The sequence below is a fragment of the Panthera onca genome, chromosome B1 (assembly GCF_046562875.1).
Source record: "Panthera onca isolate mPanOnc1 chromosome B1, mPanOnc1 haplotype 2, whole genome shotgun sequence".
Lineage (NCBI taxonomy): Eukaryota > Metazoa > Chordata > Mammalia > Carnivora > Felidae > Panthera > Panthera onca.
Window position 1 is genome coordinate 82,603,434 of NC_138342.1, and position 25,447 is coordinate 82,628,880.

The 25,447-nt window shown below is 37.8% G+C and overlaps 1 protein-coding gene across 1 annotated transcript in view; it reads left to right on the forward strand.

The window, feature by feature from the left end:
• METAP1 (methionyl aminopeptidase 1) overlaps nt 1-25,447 on the forward strand; it is a 57,310-nt gene extending 31,863 nt beyond the window's left edge. The window contains exons 3-11 of the mRNA XM_060654580.3: nt 3,377-3,489; nt 4,456-4,516; nt 5,676-5,767; nt 6,907-6,990; nt 9,690-9,828; nt 11,338-11,469; nt 14,581-14,724; nt 19,247-19,312; nt 23,620-25,447. Of these exons, the coding sequence (XP_060510563.1) occupies nt 3,377-3,489; nt 4,456-4,516; nt 5,676-5,767; nt 6,907-6,990; nt 9,690-9,828; nt 11,338-11,469; nt 14,581-14,724; nt 19,247-19,312; nt 23,620-23,783 (995 nt within the window). The 3' untranslated portion in view covers nt 23,784-25,447. The remainder of the gene's footprint in view (nt 1-3,376; nt 3,490-4,455; nt 4,517-5,675; nt 5,768-6,906; nt 6,991-9,689; nt 9,829-11,337; nt 11,470-14,580; nt 14,725-19,246; nt 19,313-23,619) is intronic.

Below are 25,447 nucleotides of genomic sequence, written 5' to 3' on the forward strand. Positions count from 1 at the left end.
CCCTCCCTCACTTGCTCTCTGTCTCTCAAAAATAAGTAAACATTAAAAAAAAAAGGCATGTAATGCCGACATGCTGGCTTGGGTACACAGTGTCCAATGTGTATCTCCTGTCAGAATGTATGCAGTAGCATTGGCTTTTAGTCTGACCTATAAAAGTTGTAGCACTTTACATCTTAATAATAATATAGTATGTTTTAGATTATCATTGTTTTTACTTTATTAGTGATACATTCAGTGTGTTTGTCACCTTTGCCTAGAGTAAAAGGTAGGAATGTTTTACAGGTATCTCTTGAATAGCCAGAAATATGATATGAAAACTCTATTTAAAAAACAAAAAACTTTACACTATTTATTCTCTTCCTCTACTCCTCGAAACTAGCAAGCTTGATTTTTGGATTGCAGAGAGAAGGTGTTATGTGATAATTCAGAGAACTACTTCCACCAAGCTTCTTTCTTTCTCTCTCTCTCTCTTTCTTTCTTTATTATGAGAGAAAGAGAGAGAGAGGGAGAGAGAGAGAGAGAGAGAGAAGCAGGGCTCACCCAGGGCTCGTGTTTTTTTTTTTTTTTTAACCTGAAGCAGTGAAGCAGGGCTGGAGCTCACCTGAAGCAGGGTTTGTGCTCACCCAGTGTGGGACTTTAACTCACCAACTGTGAGATTATAACCTGAGCCACCCACGTGTCCTCAAATTGAGGGCCTAAAATGTAAACTAACTTACTTTCAAAGTGTAAATTTCCCTAGGTAAATTCTACATAGAGAAAAGAAATTGCCATATTTCAATCTTTACTTGTTTAGATAGCTTTGAGTTATATTTGTTGGAGGTCTGCTTTTAATTTTCTTTTGACAACAGATTGTGGAAGGGTCTGAATGCAGATCAGCAGGAAGCTTTGAAAGATCTTATGTCCTTCCTTCTCCCTCCTCCTTCCCCAGGAGTGTGTCAGACCAGAAAGCCTGCATCTTGATTGCTGTTCTGTCTGGGTTTGGGTGAAAATGATTCTGGAAGTTCATATTTCAGATGAAGCACTTGATGCAATTCATAGCTGAAGCAGGCATCAATTGGCCTGTATTTTGAACTGTTTTCTGTAATATTTGACCCTAGGGGCAATGAGTGGAGTCCATTTTTATCTTGGGTTGGGAAACAGTTTTCCTGTTGACATTCACATTCACAGTGGCTTTCTTGAACTCCAGAGGGGAGAAAGATCTAAAATTCAGTAGCATGATAGAGCTTTTCTTTTCCTTTGCTATTCTGTTTTTTTTTTTTTTTTTTTTTTAAGAGAATGAGAGAGTGTGAGCAGGGGAGAGGGGCAGAGGGAGGAAGGGGGAGAGAGAGAGAGAGAGAGAGAAAGAGAATGTCAAGCAAGCTCCACACTTAGCATACAGTCAACATAGGGCTTTGATCCCACAGTCCTGGGATTATTACCTGAGCCAAAATCAAGAATCTGACTCTCAACCAACTGAGCCACCCAGGCATCGTCCTTTGCTATTCTTATTTTCTAGTCTTATTCTTTTATTTTATTTTATTTGTAATATTATTGTTGAATTTTCTTCCAAAGTAATGTGAACAGACTGGCTATGTATATATTTTTAAGGTTATTCATTTTTTTATTTCTGGGAGAGCAAGGGAAAGAGAGAGAGTGAGAGAGTGCACAAGTGGGGGAGGGGCAGAAAGAGAGGGGAACACAGAATCCAAAGTGGGCTTCAGGCTCTGAGCTGTCAGCACAGAGCCTGATGTGGGACTCTAACCCGTGAACCGCGAGATCATGACCTGAACCAACGTCAGACGCTTAACCAACTGAGCCACCCAGGTGCCCCAAGACTGGCTATATTTTTGCATTCTAGTCTGTTGTGCCTCAATAGTCTTGCAATCCCAAGTTGACGAAGGGCTCTCTGCAGAGGCTACTGGACTGAGAACCAGCATTCCCACGTCTCTGCTCCTGTGAGCCACATCACCTCAGTTTCCTCATCTGTAAATTGATGAGTAAATTAGTCTCAGTTGTCTTTTTGTTGTTAGCTGTAGTCACCATGCTATACTTTACACCCCTAGCACGCACTTATCTTATAGCTGGAAGTCTGTACCTTTGGACCCCCTTACCCATTTCACTGTTCCTTTCTAGCTTAACATTGTGTGAGTCTCATATTTTAGATAGCGTGTGTGTGTGGGGGGGGCAGTTTTATTTTTCTTGTACACTGCAGAAATTATTTGAAGTCTGATTTTTAAAGTCAATGATAACAGTAATCAAGAGAAGATCAGTGTGAGTTGGGAAGTGTATAGGTTGATACTTGGTGTAGGAGGGATTTGAATTCCTGCTGTGTAAAGTCTTAGGTTAGTTTTTCTTTTAATTTTTTTTAATGTTTATTTATTTTTGAGAGAGAGAGAGACAGAGCAGAAGCAGGGGAGGGGCAGAGAGAGAGGGAGACACAGAATCTGAAGCAGGCTCCAGGCTCTGAGTTTTCCGCATGGAGCCTGATGTGGGGCTTGAACTCATGAACTGTGAGATCATGACCTGAGCCAAAGTTGGATGCTTAATCAACTGAGCCATCCAGATGCCCTTAAAGTCTTAGGTTAGTTTTATTTTACTTGATGGATAAGAGATGCAGGCAGGGTGCGGACATAAGACACCATTGAGGGTCTGTTCCATGTGAAAAGAATTCTTAGGTGCATTTCAGTAAATATAACATTATGTATTAATGACTAAGCTAGTAGGAATGAGTGAGTGTGTGTGTGTGATTCTTAATTTTTCTAATGAGTTTTCAGTAATTTTCTATTGATATTTCCCCCCTCTTATCTTTGACTTTCTCACTACATCCTATTACCCCCCTCCTGAAAAAAGGCAAATGATGACTATAAAATTTTCAAAGCATTTTGAAATATTGATCTGAAAGCTGTTTATCAGCTAAGTGGGAATTTTTTTATTTTAAATTTGCTGTGGAATTTTTTAGACTCTGTTGTTTTAGTAAGAGCACAGAATCCATTTATAATATCTGCTCTCAGTTGGGAAGTTTTGCCTAGGTTTAGATTTTACATTTCAATAAATGGTCTTCCTATAAATTGACATTGTAGAGAGAATACATTTAGCATTTTTTTTGAAAAGGGAGTTCTGGGAGCTATTCCTATTCAATTTCGTGTAAAAACTTAGAATATGTTTAGCTTGGGCCTTTTCTCCCAAGACGTTTGGATCTTTGAAGAGTCATAGGGTTATGAACATAGCAGGGAAGCAGAAGCTTTGGTGATTTAGATTAGGGTGGAAGTTTGCTAGATTTTTATACCTGGTCTCTGTGGCTTGGTTTCCAAACAAGTGATGGTTAAAGTATGCTGGTGCTCAGTAGCTTGACCACTGAAGCATTTCTTTCTCTTTTTCTCATCCATCCACCTCCCAGAAGATGAAAAGGCCAAGCGAGAAGTGTCTTCCTGGACTCTAGAAGGTGATATTAACACTGATCCATGGGCAGGCTATCGATATACTGGTAAACTCAGACCACATTATCCACTGGTGAGTAAATAAGGTAATAAAAATTTTGCATTCTTTTAAACCAATTTTAAGAATTTTCAGTTTCCTAGAAATGGTACATGTGTTTTACATTCTAATTATGAATCACGTAATCAGGATGAAATTTGCATTCTAGCTCGTTAGCTTTTATGATATATTATTTGGATTTTAGGATAATTGACAGTCCTGGACAAAGGAGAAAAGAAAACATCTTAGGTGAACGGATTAAAAATTCTTTAATCTTAAAAAAAGAATGAGGTAGAGTAGATATTTTCTGGCCAGCACAGTGGTAGTATATTTCTATTTTCCAATTTTTTTTTTTTTTTTTTTTGCTTTTTTTGTTTTAAAGTGGAATATATTTCCACCTTAATTTACGTATGGCTTTTCTGCCACTCCTACCCCTTCCTGTGTTCTTTCTATGTTCTTGGCAGGTGGACCTCAAGAATCTTAATAACATAGGAATTAAGTTGAAATCTGTCTGCCATCCTCAAATATTTAAATTCTCTTTATTGATGTTTTTCTTTTTATAAAAGGAATGTACCTTTAATTTTTAAAATTTGGACAAATAACAAAAACATAAGAAAGTCTCTTTAATCCTGCCTTCAGGGATAATGACCAGGAGCATAGTGATATATGTTTACTTCAATACATTTTATTATTGTTTTTGGTTTGTCATTTTGCTTGGGCACCATGTTGTCTGTGTGTCATCTCAAATCCTTGCTGGATATTTCTTAAATATCTTAAGAAAGGGAGTGGCGTTAACATTAGGAATGTAAAGCTTAGTCTTCATGAAATAGATATGATATTTAAGATGTCATTTAAAACTTGTTTTCCATTTATATGCTATGAGTGAACTTTTATATCTTTAGTGTTTTCCCCCTACTTTTATTTTCTTTGTTATTGAATTTTAATAATGAAAGTTACTTTCAGATTTGAATTGGTTTTAACTAATCTCTCTGATGTTTTTAGATGCCAACAAGGCCAGTGCCAAGTTATATTCAAAGACCAGATTATGCTGATCACCCGTTAGGTAAATTCTGCTGTGCCGATTCTACATTTTTCAATTTGTGGGCTTGGTAATTACTGCAAAGGAAAGGAGTGCTTTTTTGTAGAAATTTTTTATTGCTGGCTTTTCAGTAAATGTAAACATGTCTTTCCAAGACACACTAGAACATTTATGAGAGTTAAAGATTCTTTCCTCCTCTTAGAAATATGCCCAATTCTGAAAACATTGTTGATATAGCTGTTAAAGGCTACATTCAACATAATGTATTTTGTGTTGTTACATCAAATTTTAGATTAAAAATTTGTTTTGATTTTATTTAGTTTTTGTTTTTTTATTTTTTTAAAAATCTTTTTAATGTTTATTTTTGAGAGAGAGAGACAGAGACAGAGACAGAGTGTGAGCAGGGGAGGGGGAGAGAGAGAGGGAGACACAAAATCTGAAGCAGGCTCTAGGCTCTGAACTGTCAGGACAGAGCCCAACATGGGTCTTGAACCCATGAGCCATGAGATTATGACCTGAGCCGAAGTCAGACGCTCAATTGACTGAGCCACCCGGGTGCCCCAAAAACTTGTTTTGATTTTAATGTGTCCTCTACTTTATGTAGTGTCTATTTAGATAAAAAATAGATTGTGGGGGCCTCGAATGAATGCCTAACTAAAGACTCTGGGCTGTAGCAGTAATAGAAATAGTGGTGATGACGATGATGATGATTCTATAACTGATATGTATTTTTTCATGACTGTGTGTCAGGCATTTTGCTAAGCTGTTTACATGTGTTCCTTCCTCCTGTTACTACCCTGACCACCCCTGAGGTGGGTTCCGTGGTCTTCTCTGGTTTATAGATACCGATAGTGAGATGCCCGGGGAAGATAGGTAATATGTAGCACAAGTTGCTTCCTGCCAGTTAGAGGAGGAGTTTTTTTATAATGACTTGTAGGTGCTCTTTTTTTTTTTTTTTTTTTAAGTTTATTTATTTATTTATTTTGGGTGGTGAGGGGCAAATTTCCTTTTCATGTTGAGAATATCTCTTTAAAATATCTGACTTGGACCCTCCTAAGTTATGGGGTACTCTTGTGTGAAACAATGAGACTTGACTATTATTATGTCATTGGGAAGATCATTATGCTAATAAATACTACATTTTTACCTTCATTTTGGCTTTCTTATTGATTTTCTTTTCCAGGAATGTCTGAATCTGAACAGGCTCTTAAAGGTACTTCTCAAATTAAATTACTCTCATCTGAAGACATAGAAGGGATGCGACTTGTATGTAGGGTAAGAGTTATTTTTTCCCCATGAGATAAGATAGATGGAAATGGGCTTGAAGTTTCTAGACATGAAGTCAGTGATTTGCTGATTTACAAAGGTAGCAAATGTCACATTGTAAGACTATGGCTAGTCATACTTTTCATTAAACTCTTGTTAGCATATAATTTTATGCAACAGTTCTTTTCTACTTAGCCTTTTTGAAAAGTACTATGGCAAGTTGGCAGTCCATTTTTTGATCCTTGTATTTTTTTTTTTAATTGAACCAAGTTTTCATATTTTGTCATTTTATTTTCACGAGTCGTCGTAACATAGGGCAAAGTTGAGGTTTTATACAAAGTTAAATAAAAGCCTCTATTGTGAAACTCAGTGGCCCACCCTTATCTGTGGTTTTGCTTTCCACGGTTTCAGTTACCTGTAGTCAGCCACGGTCTGTACCCAGGTGATCTTCTTTCTGACATATTGTCAGAAGGTCAGTAGTAGCCTAATGCCACATTACAAAGCCTACAGCATTCATTTCACTTCATCTCCTCATGTAGGCATTTTATCTCACATCACAAGGGTGAGTACAGTACAGTAAGATATTTTCAGAGAGAGAGAGATCACATTCACAGAACTTTTATGAGAGTATATGTTGTTATAATTGTTCTGTTTTATTATTACTGTTGTCAATTTCTTACTCTCCTTAATTTATAAATTAAATTTTATCATCGGTTTATATGTATAGGAAAAACAGTATGTGTCGGTTTTGGAACTGTCTGTGGTTTCAGGCATCCAGGAGGTCTTGGAGCATATCCCCTGCAGATAACAGGAGACTGCTGTACCTAGGAAGTATAGAAATGTGAGAAGACTTAACTTCCATCGATTGATTATTGTTTAGATTCCTTAGGATATGCATTTTCACATGGAACTCAGTCATGCTTACTTATTAAGCTGGTTAGCCTGATTTTATTTACATATTTTTACACACATATTTATTGATGGACATTAGAAATACAAATAGCTTTAAAATGAAAATTCAAGATTATAGTATTCAGGGTGAAATTCATTTTGCAGATTTCTCACAAAATCTGAGATAGTACAAAGGGTACAGATTTCTGTTTCTATTTCATTTCTTCTTGAATGTATTAAATGTTTCTCTTTTACAGCTTGCTAGGGAAGTATTGGACATTGCTGCTGGCATGATTAAACCTGGTGTAACTACTGAAGAAATAGATCATGCTGTACACTTAGTAAGAACTTGACTTTTATGCTTTGAAAATGTTTTTCACCTTATTAGATGCTTTAGGCTTCTAAAAAATTAGAAATTCTGAAAGTTCTAATGGCTAATTTGAAAGCAAAATTTTACTTTCTTTCAGTATAGAAAATATTGAACAGGGGTACCTGGGTGGCTCAGTTGGTTGAGCGTCTGACTTTGGCTCAGGTCATGATCTCGCAGTTTGTGAGTTGGAGCCCCATGTCGGGCTCTGTGCTGACAGCCTGGAGCCTGGAGCCTGCTTCGGATTCTATGTCTCCTCCTCTCTCCCCCTCCCCCACTTGTGCTCTGTCTGTATCAAAAATAAATGTACAAAAAAAAATTAAAAATCTTTTAAAAGAAAATATTGAATAGTCATTATTACCATTTTTAACCATCTGTGGCATTGAGGTCTGAGGTGAGCTTGAAATATTTTGTTTCTAAAACCTCACATTTTTAACTTTTATAAAATTATTAATTTTGTTAGTGCTTTAAATAAATCATGCCACTATGTACATTAAATATTCTGAAATAAAAAAAGAATACAACTTCTGAAACTAGATTAGTAGGAACAATGCCCCCTCCTTTTAAAAATTGATTTTTTTAAGTAAACACTACACCCATCATGAGGCTCGAACTCATGAACCTGAGATCAAGAGTCGCATGCTCTTCTGCCTGAGCCAGCCAGGCACCCCAAAATGTTCCCTTTCATCTCTACAATGACAAGGCAGTAAACAGGTAAATGTTTGTACTAAATATGATATAGGGGTAGATTGCCTATCCTTCATGGAGAGACCTTAAAACCCTGGCATACATGAGTGCACGCGTTATATGAATATCTTGTTCATAAGACAAGAGCAAAACTAGTTAATAAATTATATGGTAAACTAATTAAACCTGCTCTGGTAATCAAACGCAAATCATGAAGACCTATTGAATTAGTTAAGTATTTTATTTTTATTTATTTTTTTTTTTTTAAAGTGAGTCCATATTTATTTTTTATTTTTTTTTAACGTTTTTATTTATTTTTGAGACAGAGAGAGACAGAGCATGAATGGGGGAGGGTCAGAGAGAGGGAGACACAGAATCCTTAGCAGGCTCCAGGCCCTGAGCTGTCAGCACAGAGCCCGACGCGGGGCTCGAACTCACGGACCGCGAGATCATGACCTGAGCCGAAGTCAGACGCTCAACCGACTGAGCCACCCAGGCACCCCTTGAATTAGTTAAGTATTTTAAAGACGTTTATTTCCACAGTCTCTGTGGAGATGAAGCTGGTACTCTGTAAAAATTTTTTTAAATGTTTATTTTTTGAGAAGAGAGAGAGCACGGAGTTGGGTGGGTGGGGGGGGGGGGGGGACGGACAGAGGATCCAAAGTGGGCTCTGTGCTGATAGCAGACAGCCTGATGCAGGACTCGAACTCACGGACTAGGAGATCATGACCTGAGCCAAAAACCAAGAGTCGGACGTTTAACCAACCACTGAGTGCCAGCCACTCAGGCACCCCAAGCTGGTACTCTTTTTGCATGGTTGTGCTACTGTAAATTGGACGAAACGGAATTTGATGATGTTTCTTGAGCAGTAAAAAACGTTTATAAAATTTTTTATTCAAAATTTATAAATTCTGATTTTGGGGAATTCTTCCCTATGTTATAAAATATGTAGTATGCAGTAGTAGCATATTGCATGCTTGCTATAGGCCAGGTGCTTTTTCACTAACTCATTTAATGTCTGCAACAACTCCATGAGCTAGATACCACTGTCCTCTCTGTTGTATAGATAGGGAAACTGAGGCAGAGGTTAACTGCCCAATGTTACACAACTTGTAAATGATGGAGTTGACATTTTTAGTCAAAACAATTTGCTATGTGCTCTAAACTATTTATACTGGCTGTGAGAAGCATATCATCAAATAAGGGAAAAGTGACAGCCATATAGTTACTGGTTGTAATATTTTTTGTAATTGAGGAAACTTCATTTAAATTTCTAATAGTAGTGGAATTGCCAGTAAAATTATGGTATATTTCACAAATCATATTATATGCAAGTATTTATTGGTCTGAAGACTGTGTGGTAGTATGGAAACAAATTATATATGTTGTAACTCCCACTGTGTAAAAACATCCAAGTAAAATAAGACTTGTTAAGGAAAACCAGACCATTTTCTTAGAGGTTCCCTTGTTGTTCCATGTATGGACATGTATGTACATGTATGGAATGTAGTGATTAAAATGTATCAGGAAGTACTTTGTCATCTCTTAATTATGCTGGTATTCCATTTTTGGTTATAAGGATATATATAAGCTGGTTATAAGATATAATTACATTAAAAGTACATTTAATATTTGTTTTAGATATTATCTTTTTATTTTAAATAATATATTTTTAATAAAGAGTAGTTAATTCCAAACTAGAATCTTCATATAGTAACATTTGTGTGTACTTGGAAATAGTTATAATATATGAACTTGCTTTACTTTTGCACTTACCAGTAAATTGGTTTGTCTACAGTCTGATGTATATTGTTTAAGATAATATTTATTACTTTTTCTAAAATGATATATTAAATAAGTTCATTAGGAGCATCTGTACAACAGTTTTTTTCACATTAAAAAAATTTTAAAATCTGGTTAATTGCATATAGATTTTTTTCTTTTGCACATTCCAAACCATTTTCTCTGTATTTTAATTTGTTATAGGCATGTATTGCAAGAAATTGTTATCCCTCTCCCCTGAATTATTATAATTTCCCAAAGTCTTGTTGTACTTCAGTGAATGAAGTGATATGCCACGGGATTCCAGACAGACGGCCCTTGCAAGAAGGTGATATTGTTAACGGTAAGAAATGTGTAAGCATGACTTTTGTCACCACGAGCAAAGCAATAACAAGGTTTTGGGAGTCTGATAGTGACTTGTGTTTTCTTTACTTGCTTCCTGTCTTTAACTTATCCCTTTTTTGTATTTAAAATTTTAAAGAAATCTTAAATCTGTGGAAACATTTTTTATGATTTTAAGTACTTCTAGTATGATATGTTTGGCACAGCATGATTGTGATTGACAAATCGTGGAAGATGTCAGTGAAATGTGGAAGTAATGTTGATTCAGGTGGGATTCACTCCTCCCCCCTGCCTTTTCTTTTAGTCCACTAATGGTGTTGAAGAGATCAGGGCAGGCTTTCTTACAGAGAATGAAAAATTTTTAGTAATATATGAAGATCTTAAGAAAAAAGGTAAAATCCTACAGAAATGCCTTCCTTGATGTAAGAAATTCAGAAAGTGGCTACAGGGGCCACTGTGTTAAACTATCTGGGGACGCTGCAAGTGCAGAGGAAGGAGCTGTGATAAAAAGAAATACCGATGAAGAAGACATCCCTAGATGGTATTTTTAATATTGATGACCTTGGTCTTGTTAGTAATCAGAAACCTTCAAACGCTTACCTGTCAGATGAGGAAGCATGAGCCCCAAGTGGTAAGGCTGCAGGGGATGCTTTGCCTATGATGCTGACTGGGAGTGATAGTGGAGACAGCCAACACTTCTTGTTCGGTTGTTATTTTTTAGTTAGGGTATCTGTTTACAAAGTGCCATGGCTTTTGCCCAACCCTGTTTTTCATACATACCCTGTTATTTTTAATTATTATTTTTCATACAAACCTGTTATTTTGTTTTTACACATTTATTACATAATGTGTGAGGTTTTTCAGGCATGTACGTGTTGTGCTAGCCAACACACCTGTATCGTGATACTGTAGGTTGGTCAAAATTCATGGTTTAAAAAAACTCATTTAACATACATTTAGTGTATTACAGTTGTATGTTAGTAGTCTGTACGTATTCAATATGTTGACAAAGGGAAGGGTGAATATTCACAAATAAGTGAAAGCAAATGAGTTTTTGAAAAAAATAAGTGTAGAACAGTGTAAGTTTTTTTATTTAGTGATTCACTAGGAAGAGAAAAAAACGCGTTAGACAGTAAGTGAAAGCAGTATTTTCTGTTTAATGTCAAAACGTAGCATAGTCCTCCATTTAATGTTATTAATTGCTTATTGATCTTGTGTGAATGTATCCTCAATACATTTCTTCTGACATAAATGATCTAATTAGTACTGTAAGTATAAAAGACCACCATCTGGCTTGTGCTGCGTGACCACATCCTTTTCCGCCACAGTGAGTTTAGTTGCATTACAGACAAGGAATGTCTTTCAGGCGATAACTGTATATCCATTAGTGTCTAGTTTGAGAATGCAGAAATTGTCTTTCTCATTAAGCTGCTTGATGCTGTCATGTTGGAGAAATGTCTTCTATTTTGAAACAAAAATATGGTCTATATATTTGTACATTGTTTTACAGTGGACATCACTCTTTATCGCAATGGCTACCATGGGGACTTGAATGAGACGTTTTTTGTCGGAGATGTGGACGAGGGAGCACGGAAACTGGTTCAGACCACGTATGAGTGCCTGATGCAAGCCATTGACGCAGGTGAGTGGCAGTGCTGGGCACCCTCTAGAGCTGTTACGTGTTGATGGGCTTCAGATGGCTCGTCCCTCCACAGTTCTTTCCTTGCCCTTTCCAGCTTTGCCTCTACCCTGCCTGAGTTAGCGTGGGTTTTAGCAGTGATGGGTATACGGGTGATTTGGGGATCCCTTGATGAGGTGGACCAGATGATTGCTTATCATCCTTTATCTCTTCTGTGATTTATCTTTCTTTTCTTTGACCGATAAATGAGGAGGAATGTATATTATATGTATAACATGATAAGTGTATAGAAATGTGTAGTTCTTAAGTGCAGTTTTTTTCCTACGTGTTAATTCTTTCGTATTATGTTCTCATTATAAAAAAAAAATTAATGCTAGATTATGAGAGAAAAATGAACGATCTTCCTTTATACTTACCTCTTTCCTTTTTATATCTTTTTTTCCCAGAGGTATCTGCTTTTAACATATAGGTTTTTTTTCTCCCCTGTACATTAACAGATGGACATACACATACCACATATATTTATGTGTATGTGTTTAGTTAGGTTAATTGGAGTTATAATATTTGTAGTATTCTGTAATTTGTATGTTTTCCCAGTAGGGTCTTTGTGATTTTTCCCAATTAACATATGTACTTGCATGCATAGATCTACCCCCTTCTTTTAATGGCTATATATTATATTTCATACTATAAAAATTTCTACAAGTATTCCCCTACTAGAATTTGGTGTTTTCTAGATGTCTTGCTATTGTAGTGAATAATATCTTTGAGTACAGGTATATTTCTGTAGGATTTTTCTCAGGCTGTCTTTGTCCACTCAGATAGCTCATACAGATTTTGTTGTTGTTGTTTATAGTATGTCTTAGGAGGAGAAAGAATGGCTTGTTGCGAATGTTAGCAGACTGTTACTAAAAGGACAGTTGGAGTTCAAACAACTTTTTAGGTTGAATCCCATGACATTTTAGCTATATTGTTCAGTATATTATCTGTATTCACCTTCCTTTCCCCCACAATAAACCTGATATATCATCAACAAAGTATTGGACAGGACCACATTCTTTGACAAACACATAGTTATCTCTGATAACATAGATCTGTTATTTTTATTTTTTTGAGTCCATTTTAACATGCATGGAAAATGATGACATTTTTACTAATAAAGTTAGAGGAATGAAAAATGAAAATGTGATACTTTCAAGTATCTGTGTTGATTATGTAAAAGCTAATATTCTTTAGTGTTTAGTTTCTCATTTTTGGAAGTTGTAGTTTAAAACAATTTTTAGGGTTTCTGCCAGGTAGTATCTTTGATGTTTATATCCTTTTTGCTCTTCTGTGAGTTGATGGAAATAACCAGAGAGCTGAAATGTTGTTTTACAAAGACACAGGAATAGAACTTATCAAGAAACTACCAGATACCAAAGTCTTTGTCACAGTAGCCCGGATAGAACTCTGGAAAGTGCTATTAATACCTTTGTATGTATCATTCTTGCCCCTTATTTTCTACTGGCTTGGCTGCTCAACATGGTATAGAGCAGTAGAGCTTGACTGTTGTTAAAATTATCCTTTTAGAATTGGGCTTCTCAATCTACACATTAAATTGTTTTGAGTCTGGTAATTCTTTATTGTAGGGCCTGTCCTGTGCATTGTAGGATGCTTAGCCACATTCTTGGTCTTTACCCACTAGATTCCAGTTTGCACCGGCCCTCCTAGTGGTGAAAACTAAAAGCATCTCCAGGTACTTATGAAGTGGATCCTTGGGATGAGAATTGCCTCTAGTTTGAGAATTAGGGAGAAATCTCCTGTCTTTTATTCTCATTATTTTTGAACAGGGATTTTTTTGTTGTTGTTGTATATTGCACAAAATGGGTTAAAGTTTTGCTTTGCTCCCCCGTGACTGGGGCTGATAAGAAGGCTTGGATGGGAATGCAAGCAAATCATTATGCAAGTCAGCCTTGTTCCTCAACATTATTAACTTCCCACCCCTGAAAACAGTCAAGCTGGAACATAGAGTTAAGAACAAGTACATATTAATTGAAATAATTCCTGGAGCTGTTTGCCCAGAGATTTGATTGGCTGGAGGTGATACGTTGTACTGGAACCACAGGTTGAAAATCAGGGAGGCAGAGTTAGGAGACTGTAGGGAGTTGGAGCACCAGAACCATGACTAGGTTCTCTGGGAGTCTGGGCAGCGCCCAGCTTGGGGGTCTCAGTGCTGGGACAGCCATAACAACAACAAGAATCACTTTGTTTGTTTTGGTTTATAGTGGCAAAAGTCATAAAAATTAAGCAGAGCAGGAAGTATATAGTGAGAAGTATCTTTCTATACCCTATCCTCAGGACTGTCTTCAGAGGCAACTGTGAGTAATTTGAGGATCACTTTTATGGGGAAAGAAGCCCAGGGGAAGTAATCCTTTGAGAACTTGATCACTCTGAAACTAAGGATAAGTCCAAGTTACTTTCTGGACATTGCTTTTTGTCCTGGTGCTCTTTCCTACTTTACTTCTTCTGCTCGCTTTAATAGGATAGCACACTTGACCTTAGAGAAGGAGAGAAAGAGATGCCTGTTTTCCATTCTTTTGTCTATTTAAAAATTTTTTTTAATGTTTATTTTTGGGAGAGAGAGAGACAGAGTATGAGCCGGGGAGGGTCAGAGAGGGAGATACAGAATCCCAGGCTCTAGGCTCTGAGCTGTCAGCACAGAGCTCGATGTGGGGCTCGAACCCACCAGTGGTGAGCCGAAGTTGGGATGCCCAGCGGGCTGAGCCACCTGGGCGCCCCTTTCTTTTGTCTATTTAGAAAGCGAAAGGTATGTCTCTCAACCCCTTAGTACTGCACATGTGTCCCTTTCTGCACCGAAGGAGGAAGTACAGGTGCTACTAGTTTGAATCTCAACTTTGCTATTTATTGGCAGCGTAGTATCTGTTTCCCTTGGTTTCCTCATCTGAAAGTTTTGTGAGGAACATGTTTATGTATAGGCATATGAGTACATGTTTATGTGTAGGCATGTAATGTAGGCATATAAAGCATTTGGAAAGGTTCCAGGCACATAGATAGTAATTGGCAGTAAGTGTCACTTACTATTACTTTGTCATGAGTCCTCTTTTTTCCTTCCAGTGAAACCTGGTGTTCGATACAGAGAATTGGGAAACATTATTCAGAAGCATGCCCAAGCAAATGGGTTTTCAGTTGTTCGAAGCTATTGTGGGCATGGAATCCACAAGCTTTTTCATACAGCCCCTAATGTACCCCATTATGCCAGTAAGTACTACCCAAAGATTTGCTGTTTGCTAACCATTTATTTAACAAATATTTATTCAAACATTTAACAGGACCTACTATTTTGTATTTATTTTTCTGTTAACTGTTATAAATGGACCCTCAAAATGTATACGTGCTCATACACAATACACATTTGTTATCTTGCTCACCTAACAGTCCAAAATGTGTTTGGTCACTATTGGGGTGGTGGTGATATGGCAATTATTCTGTGACCCAGGTTCTGTCATCGCCAACCTATACCTTTCAAGATCACTTTGGGAGTTATTCTTCTAATCTGTAGATACTGGGAGGAGGGGGAAAAGCATGGAGCGGGGTATCTTTGGGAGGTTTTAATGAACCAGCCTGAAATTGGCATAGATCACTTACATTTACTTTTCATTGGTGGGAATTCAGTCACATGGCTACACTAAACTGAAAAGGAGATTGGGAAGTGTAATCTAGCTGAGGACTCTCAGAGAAGTAACCTAATTTTGGTCACCAGCCTCTGCCATGGGTCCAGCTATCACTATTCTTTTTTTTTTTTTTTTTTAATGTGTATTCATTTTTTAGAAGGAGAGAGTGTGCACCCATGAGCGGGTGGGGAGCAGACAGAGAGGGAGACAGAGAATCTGAAGCAGGCTCTGCGCTGACACAGCGAGTTCGATGTGGGGCTTGAACTCATGAACCATGAGATCATGACCTGAGCTGAAGTCAGACTGAGTCACCAGGCATTCTCTGCTGTCACTTTTTTGATTCCTTAAATGAAATTGGTTTGGCTTGGTTTGATTTTGTAGTATATACCAGATACTGTACTATTTGTTGGTATAAATAAAGGAGATAAATGAAGTACCTTTTTCTTCAAGTTGAGTGCTATCTGATAGAATAAGAAAGGAAGTGTGGGACAATTAATGTCTTCCAGAAACCTTTTCTCTTGGAGAGATAAGGCATGCAGGAATAAGTCTGTTTATTTAGTGCTAGAAATGAAAGCTGTCCACAGTAAGCGACCTAAGAAGGAATTTAACAAATATATGTGAGTTATTGCTGTGTAGGCACTTTCACATAATTTCTTGTGCTTAAGTTTTCTCATCTTGAACAATAGTAGGGAGTGGCACCTACCCTAGAATTGTTACTAGGATTAAGTGAGATAGTACATGGAAAGCAATTAGTGTTAACTTTTAGGATGATGATGATGATGATGATGATGATAATGATGGATATACATTATTTCATTTGATCATCACAACTGAATAATTTCTTAGCCCTATTTTAAAGAGCAGATTCTGCTAAATAAATAAATAAACAAAATAAATAAATAAATGCAGATTCTGTGCTTAGAAAAGTACTTCATTTACTCAGGTTCACATAGACTAGTAAATAAATACCAAGACTAGGAGTGGTACCTGGGTTTCGTCCTTCTAGAGGCAATCTTGATTCCCATACTTTGTGCTGCCTGGTAAGGACCAAAGCAGTTTGGTGTAGTTCCTGTGGGAGAAAAAAAGAATGGTTGAAATTTTGGCTTGGTGGAGATGAGGAAGAAATTCTAGGTGGAGAGGAAGCATGAATAGATGTTTCAAGTTGAGAGTGAACAGAGACATGGTGAGCTAGGGCTGAGTACTATATATTAATAATACAGCAGGAGGCAGTGCCAGACCAAGGATATTTGACTTTATTTGCTGGGATTATCGGAAACATTTTCGTGCAGAAGAATGACAAGGTGAAGTTGCTATTTTGGGAAGACAAATTTGGCAGTGTTGTCTAGAGTGTATTGCAGGTGTGAGCTAGTCTAGCCAGCCTGATGCACACTTGTTGCCGTAGTCGAGGTGTGAGGTGGTAAGATTCTAGATGTCAGTAGTTGTGAAGAAAAGGGAAAGGAGTGAGAAACCTCTCAATGGGAGAAGCTGGAGAAGTAGTTTGGAGCACAGCATTTGGTACATATCAGCAAACATTTATTAGCAGACCACGAAGTTTTCTTTATATAAGCTGTGAATTGTGCTTGAAATAAAAATTAGCAACAGAAAATAAGTAGCCAACTTAATTCCTTCCTGGTAAGCCCTGTAATCTGATGTGCATTCCATTAACAGAATGGAAGTGGCTACTCTGATTACAGGAATACACGAGTGTGTGTATGTTTGTGTAAAAAGAGTGTGTGCGGGGGCGGGGGGTGAAAAAAATTCCCTTTACTTACTGAATTGACAAATGACAGACTCAGGTTTGGATATGGATTATATAAAGAGATGGAAGAAGATAGAATTTATGGGAGAAGGGGACATGGGTCAGTGATGATCGTGTCCGTAAAATACATAAAACCATTTAATTAGAAATAAAAAAACAGTTCTGAAAAAAGCAAGGGCCAGGTATACTTGATTTCATATGTTTGATACATTTATGGAAAGTCCAGTTTCAGTCAGGTTTATATATATATTAAAATATGTTGTGATCACTTTAGGGAAGTGTAAAAGGAAACTGCTGAGTCTTTGTGCAGCTGAGACCTTTTGAAATGTGTAAATGATCCCTGCTTTGGCTTGTAACTCCATATTCCTAACCAGCTGAAGGTGGAACTAGGAAACTGTTGTGTAACTTCCTCCATGCCTTCTGTGTTAGAGAAGTCCTTGTTAGAATTGATTTCCTTTTATTTAAGTCATTAGGGCTGAGAGGTAATGATGATAATACCCTACGTTTGGAATGTATGTTAAATAATCTGTGAGGTAGATGGTAGAGCGGGTACAGCTTTTTACAGAAGTACTTAGCGTACTGTCTGCAGTCGTGTAGTCAATCAGATAATGTATGTTTGCTGAGTGAGGTACATGGAGAAACTGAAACCATGAGTTAAGTTGAGTAGGAGTGGTAACTTCTAGAATAATGAGTCAGTGACAGAAGAAGGGAGTGGAACTTTGAGTCTCTGTTTCATCACTGCCCAATAGTAATATCTTGTGAGGTGCCTATGTAATTTAAAAATTTCTAGTGGTCAGTAAAAAAAAATAAATAGGTGGAATTAACTTGAATGATATATTTTATGTAATGCATTGCATTCACAAAATTAGCATTTCAGCATTTAACCATTGTAAAAATGATTGAGATATATATTTCATCTTTGAAATCGGCATGTATTTTACACTGAACAGTTGACATCATTCTGACTAGCCACTTGGCAAGTGCTCTCGGAGGCTACATGCTTCCAGTGCTGCAGCAGTGGGACAGCTTGGTTCCAGATTCCTTTATCCTTTTTCTTTCTGTGACATCACACTGCTACCCTTTCGACAGTAAAAAAAAAATACATATCCCCAGGGGAATATGACCAATTCTTTATATGTAGTAAGTTGCAGGTCACTAGGAAAGAAAGTTCTTAGAAATAATAAGTCATTGTTTTTTGCCTCTCAGATTTTAGGATGATTTAGAAAGTCCAGATTTGGAATCTGCAGTGCGTGTATTTTGGCAACACGTAAGAGAGTGAAAAGCAGCATGATGGCTTTTCACAAGGAAGGATGTGTAGGAATATAAATGTGCAGGTGAGATTAGATCACATCTAGATGGCGTTTAGTGGATTCAGCCTCTGGACACGTGTCATTCATTACCAAAGCCACCATCTCCAAGACCAGCCTTACCAAGAAACCCTGAAAGCCAGTGCTGTTGCCATCTGGTGGTTAAGCAGAGCAAATGCAGTCATTTGTTTACTGACGCTCACATCAGTTTTTTGTTTTTTTTTTTTAATTGGAACTTTAAACTGATTCTCCATTTTTGTCTGAGATTATCTAAAAATGTCCATCCCTGTTTTTACCTTTTGGCCTTTTTTGGTGGATGACCAGTTTGAATACTTGAACTCATCGTTGTGTCTTTCATGATGGTCCTGAAAAATACTCTCATATTAGTGAACAAAAAGCTAAAAAAGTATTTGGGGGAGAAAATGGAATTTCTGTTTTCAGATAAAAAGGGATAGTTTTATCATCATTAAAAAAAAGTAGGTTCATACATAGAGGCTTTGTTCCTTTTTGAAGATAAGAAAAAGAAGGCAACATAAAAGCCTCACGAGAATCGTGCCATTGTTTCTGTGGGCTGTGTGCCTGCTCCCCCCTCACCCCACATCCACACACCCGCCCAAAAGGTGCGAGGCTTCCGGCGTAATCTGGAACATCTGTTGTTTTCCTTTAAATATCTGGGTGAGTAATGGAACTTTGCTTGGTTGCATGATTTCAACTCTACTCCTGGTATAACATAAATGGTGGTACTTTTCGTAGAAGTGAGAACTACATCTGAAATCACTTTGCAGACATCTCTGTGTTTTCCTAGAGAAAATAGAAGCAGACTAAAATATGCCTAGGACAGTATCTGCCCCACAGCAGGTGGATATCTGCAAAATACCTGTTTGTTGAATGATCCCCTTTAAGAAGGGGGAATTGGGAAAGGAGAGAGGAATTTAAGAATCACTGATAGGAATGTAAGTTGTGTACTCTGACAAGGGAGCTGTTCAACAGTATGCTGCTGGTTTTTAGCTGGGTTTTGAGAATTTTTTTTTCTTTAATTTCAGAAAATAAAGCAGTTGGAGTGATGAAGGCTGGCCATGTATTTACAATTGAGCCAATGATTTGTGAAGGTGAGAAAAAAGGATACTATAATGTTCTTGAATTGAATTTTAATTTACTTTTGGTCACTCATGATCGGATCAGTGGTCTGCTCTGTTTATTTTCTTTTTGGTTCATTTCCACTCCCAGTCGCATCTCAAGCTCAATTCAGTATCATGTAGAGAACTGAAAACTGTAAGGGCTGGCAAGAAAGCAGTGCTTTCTGTCTGGTAATTCTGCTGTCAGATGCTGAAGTACTTGAATCCCGGTCCCTTTCCATAAAAGATTCTGTCAAAGGGTGTGTTGTAATAACAGGAGCCTCCATTAAGCCTGTGTAGCTTTTTGATGGGTGTCCAGGGGGAGGGAAAAAGAAGTAGAGCCACTCACTTCGAGGCAGACACGGGTGTATGATTTGCTTCTCCACAACTTACGAGGTAGGTGCTATCCCCATCATACAGAAGAGCAAACTGATCCTTGAAGCAGGTAAGTAACTCGTCTGAAGTCATCTAGCTAGTTACGTGGCAGCTGACTTAGACCAAACTCATGAGCTGTTCTGCCTGCTCAGGGTCTGCGCTCAGGTCATCAGGTGGCATTATTTAGCTCTTGTGGACAAAGCACAGCACAGACATACTTTACGCTGGCAGTTTTATGTCCTCACTGTCACTGTTCCCCGTGGCAGGCTCATAGCATTGATAAAGACCCAGTGTCATGATTAGAGCTTGTCGCTCAGATGGTCGGATATTCTCTTCACCTTTCTTCTCAGCCAGTCCTCTGTTGGGATTAGGGGACGCAGTGAGGCTATAGTAGTGGGGCTGGTGTGTCCTGGGCCCTACATTAAAGGATACCTCCTCTCTGGATCCTTCCGGTCTTTTTTATAACCTGATCTTGGCAGTGACATCCCATTACTTCTGTCAGATTGCCTTCCTTAAAAGTGAGTCACTAAATTCAGCCTACAGGCTGCCTTCTTATAACCTGATCCTTTTTGCCTTTTCTGTAAAGTGGAATTACAGTCTTTAACCTGCCAGCTCCCCAGGGCAGCTGTTAAGAATTGAGACGACTTACATTAGCACAAAATACCTTGTGTCCTTTTAAGGGCTGTAAACATGCAAGGTACTGTTTTTGTCGTTGTCATGGAATAAGAATTAAGTTCTGATCATGTGGAACCAGTCTGAGGGTGGGAGGTATATTAGCAGAAAAAAGCAAGACACTGAGAAGAAAGTGTAGTTTTGGTTACATACCTGTTTTCATTAACTGGCACCTGGTTGGTGAGACACAGTGTGGTATTTCCAAGAATAAGCAAATAACTTTTCATAGAGCCTGTTCAGATAATCATCATATTATAGCATACATACTTCAGTGTAACTCAGGCTAAATCCTAGCTCTGGAGTGGAAAGTTTCAAATCCAAAGAAGAATTTGAATTTTCTCAGAATAGGATCCAGATATGTTTGACTTGACATTGGTAAAGAACCTTTTGTAAGCAGTTCGCGGTAAAGTTAGATAAGTATTATGTCTTTAATCCAGTTGTGAAAAGGTTATTCATTACATAAGAAAATACCCAGTTATAGTCATCTTTACATGTTTGACAAAGCATGAATTAACTTTCTTTAAGCTACCTCATATTTTCTTTTTAGGCTGGGATTTAGTATTGTAAAAGTAGGTTACTTCACTGCAGTTTATATATGTGTTCTAGGATTTGTGTGAGTCAGTGAGACCTAATCTTTGGTAAAGATTACTCAAAATGAAGGCCGTATTGATTTTTTTTGACATCTAATTTGGAGACAAGAAAGTCTCTATAAACACACTTCTATAGTAGTATCCAGAATTGCATAACTTTCTCATTTTACCTCTGCCTCCCCTCCTTCTCTCTTTCTCTAGAGTGGTTTCTTTCACTGTCCTGGGGCTTTTTTCACTGTCCCTTTGTTTCCTTTCTCTTTTAGCCCCTCCCTATCTATTTTGCCTCATTCTAATTTTTTAAAATTCTCTCACCAATCCTATTTCTTTCTCTTAGCCCTTTTTTTCTGGTTACTAGAGGAGTGTGGTCAAAAATTTCAGAGTAGAATCTCTTGTCACCATCTGTGTGCCTGCCATTTAAAAATCATATTAGAAATTAAATGCTATAGGGGCGCCCGGGTGGCTCACTCGATTAAGCGTCTGACTCTTGATTTTGGCTCAGGTCATGGTTCGTGACATCGAGTCCCATGTTAGGCTCTGTCCTGACAGAGAAGAGCCTGCTTGGGATTCTCTTCCTCTCTGTCTCTGCCCCTTCTCTGCTTGCATTCTTTCTCTCTCTCTGTCTCTCTCTTAAAAATAAATAAACATTTAAAAAAATGCTGTAATAAAAGTGTAAAAAGATGATTTCCTTTACAATACATATTGGCTGTAGTTTATGCCAAAGTTGTACCAGGAAAGAGCTAAATTTATTAATTCAATGTTTAACTCATAGTTCTATAATGAGCTGTATCAATATGTTTTCTAAAATGAAACCCAGTGCCTTTATTTTGGAAATACCATCTTGATTTGGTATTCGGGAGGCATAAAAAATGTGAAGTTGTAACACACCCAAGGAAATTTAAAATATCATCATTACTTCATTGGACTAAAAACCAAAATGAAGTTGGAGGAAAAACTAAAACAGTTGAAGTATAAATAGGAATATTATTATTGTTATTATTACTGAGGTATAATTGATGTACAATATTGTATTAGTTCTAGGTATAGATTAAATATACTGATTTGACAGTACTATGTATTACCCGGTGCTTATCGTGATAACTGTAGTCACCACCTCTCAATTTTATTGACTATATTCTCTATGCTCTACTTTTCATTTCTGTGATTTCTTTATTTTATAACTGGAAGTTTGTACCTCTTAATTCCCTAATTTCACGCCCCCCCCACCCCACCCCATATACCTCCCTTCTGGCAACCACTTGCTTGTTCTCTCTATTTAAGAGTCTTTCGCAGGGGTACCTGGGTGGCTCAGTCAATTAAGCATCTGACTTTGGCTCAAGTCATGATCTCACAGTTCGTGAGTTCCAGCCCCGCAAGAGGCTCTGTGCTAACAGCTCAGAGCAGCCTGGAGCCTGTTTCAGATGTGTCTTCCTCTCCCTCTGCCCCTCCCCTGCTCGCTGTCTGTCTCTGTCTCAAAAATAAATAAATGTTAAAAAAAAAAAATTTAAGAGTCTGATTGTTCATTGGTTTTGTTTTTTAAGTTCTACATGTAAGTGAAATCATAACAGTATTTGTCTTTTTCTGTCTAACTTATTTCACTTAGCATAATACCCTCTAGGTCCATCCATGTTGTCGCAAATGGCATGATCTCACCCTTTTTCATGGCTGTGTAATACTTTGTTGTGTGTGCATGCCGTACCTTCTTCATCCATTCATCTATCACTGGACGCTTGAGAGTTGCTTCCACATCTTGGCTACTCTGCATAATGCTGCAGTAAACATAGGGGTAATATATCTTTTTGAAGGAGTGTTTTTGTTTTCTTTGGGTAACTTCCTAGTAATGGAAATACTGGATTGTGTGGTAATTCTATTTTTAATTTTTCTCACTGGCCGCACCGGTTTACACTAGCAGTCCACAAGGGTTCCCTTTTTCTCTACTTCCTCACCAACCAACACATGTTATTGCCTGTTGTGAGGTGATAATCTCATTGTAGTTTTGATTTGTAGCTCCCTGATTATTAGTGATGTTGAGTATCTTTTCATGTGTCTGTTAGGTGCCTTATGTCTGCTTTGGAAAAATGTTCAGGTCCTCTCCTCATTTTTCATTGGATTCTTTGTTTTTGGTGTTGAGGTATATATACATTCTTTATGTATTTGGATATTAACCCCTTATCAGATCTATCATTTGCAGATATCTTTTTGCATTCGGTAGGTTGCCTTCTGTTTTGTTGATGGTGTCTTTTGCTGTGCAAATGCTTTTTATTTTTGATGTAGTCCCGATAGTTTATTTTTGCTTTTGTTTTCCTTGCCTCGGGAGACAGATTTATAAATATGTTGGTGAGGCTGATGTCCAAGAGATTACTCTGCCTGTTTTCTTTAAGGAGTTCCATGGAATTCCAAGTCTTTAATTTTGAGTTTATTTTTGTGTGTTGTGTATTTTGCTTACTATGTAAGCAAGTGGTGCAGTTTCATTCTTTTTTTTTCCAGTTTCATTCTTTTGAATGTAGCTGCCTACCATTTGTAAATTGGAGTCTTAATAGTGAATTTTCTAATTGGCTTCTGTAATATCCAAGGATATAGGACTATATGCAAATACACTTATCTAGAGAGTTTGTTTAGAAAACTGAGCGATAGAATTAAGAAATTGTTTTTGTTTGTTTGTTTAAGGTGGATGGCAGGATGAAACCTGGCCAGACGGTTGGACCGCCGTGACGAGAGACGGAAAGCGGTCTGCTCAGTTTGAGCACACCCTGCTGGTCACGGACACTGGCTGTGAAATCCTGACCCGGCGACTTGATAGCACGCGGCCTCACTTCATGTCCCAATTTTAATTTCTCCCGAGATGGCACATCTCAGTAATACCTTCTGGCTGTACTATGCATTTTATTGAGAGTACAGAATGGAAGAGGAGATTTTTATTACGTGTTTTGTTTTGACTATAGATAAGGAAGACTACAGCATTGGATGTGTGTCCTCAAGAACTTGACTTGGGTCTGAAAAAGCTGAGAAGAATAAAAGAAACATTCTCAACTCTTTTCAGTATTTCCCTCTCCCTTCAGAAATCTCTGCACCCCTGTTTTCTCACTTGGCCTTTGAGCACTTTTTACGTAAACCTGCTTCTAGTTGCTTTTATCACTGCCACAACTGGGCCAGCAAGAGCCAGCTGCTCTTCAGGTGAATGTGGAAGATGAGAATCCTTGAAACTTTAGCAACATATGTTGTTCTAGATTTTTTTTATTATATATGTATGGAAATATATATGTATACATTTTAAATTCCATGTATGTAATTCCTGAACACTATATGACCTGGGTTTGTGTTAATTCTGCCCTGACAGTGCTATATGCTGTCATAAATGGACCCATTGTTTGCAGTGATTTATTTCCCAGTTGGGAATTTGGCCTCCCTCCTTCCCCATGCTACTTATTTACCCTTGTAATTGTGTGTAAGGAAGCACTCGGTCAGTGAGACTTCCTCTCCAGTGTGGACTCTGTCAGTGAATGGTTGTGGCAAAATTCACTTTGGAAAAGGGTTGTTACGTTTTAAAAACATCTAGTTTCTGGCAAAAATAGCCATGCTTCATATGATAGCTGGCTGTTTCAGAGCATGAGCGTTTTGTGATACATTGCTCTTTCAGACCTCTTTCTGGTCGAAATGGGAGGGAAAAAGCTCCCTTTCTTCCCCTCTATTTTATTTCAAGGGCAAACCTTGGAGATATTCAGAGAAGGGTGAATGGTTGCACTGTGGAGGTTGATGGGAAGAGACAGTTCTGAAATCTTTTTGGCAGTGAGCAGAGTAAGTCAGGTGGGCTGTTAGCTTCTGACATTTAGTAAACCTGGTAGTGATGAGAAAGGAACTTCTTTGAAGATTGTACTGTTCCCTTGCAGTAGAGATGCAGCTATCCGTGGTGTGTTGAAAACACACTTTACCTTGACATGGTTGGGAACCTCATTAGAAATGACCCCAGCTGCCCAATATCTTTGTTCCTTTCAGTAGTTCAGTCCAAATGGAAGTGTATCCAGGGAACACGTATCAGATCAAAGTCGTTGTCATTGGAGTGTACTTGATTACTGGGTATCTGGTAACTTTCTTGTAAGATAATTTGATACCACTGACATGTTATATGAGAACATCTTTCCCAGAGTGCCTCAGACCTTTATTGCTTTAAAAGAATTATGATAATGTTTTCATTACTTTTATTATTTTAATGATTTAGTGAAGTGACTGAATCTGGTATAGACTTTTGGGGGTATGTGTGTGAAATTTTTTATCAAACTGTAATATTTGTGAATGGAATGCCTTGCAATATGAATGTTAATATAATGTGTAAAGGGAGATTAAAAGTTTGAACGATTATCCCCCCCCCCTCCCCCCCCCCCCCCCCCCCCGTGTAGTTATTAACTTTGCTGCATTTGTTTGGGGTTTCAGAGGGAAGTGGCGGGAGTAGGGTGGCTGATTTCACAATCTAAAATAAACTCATGACCATTTGAGTGAA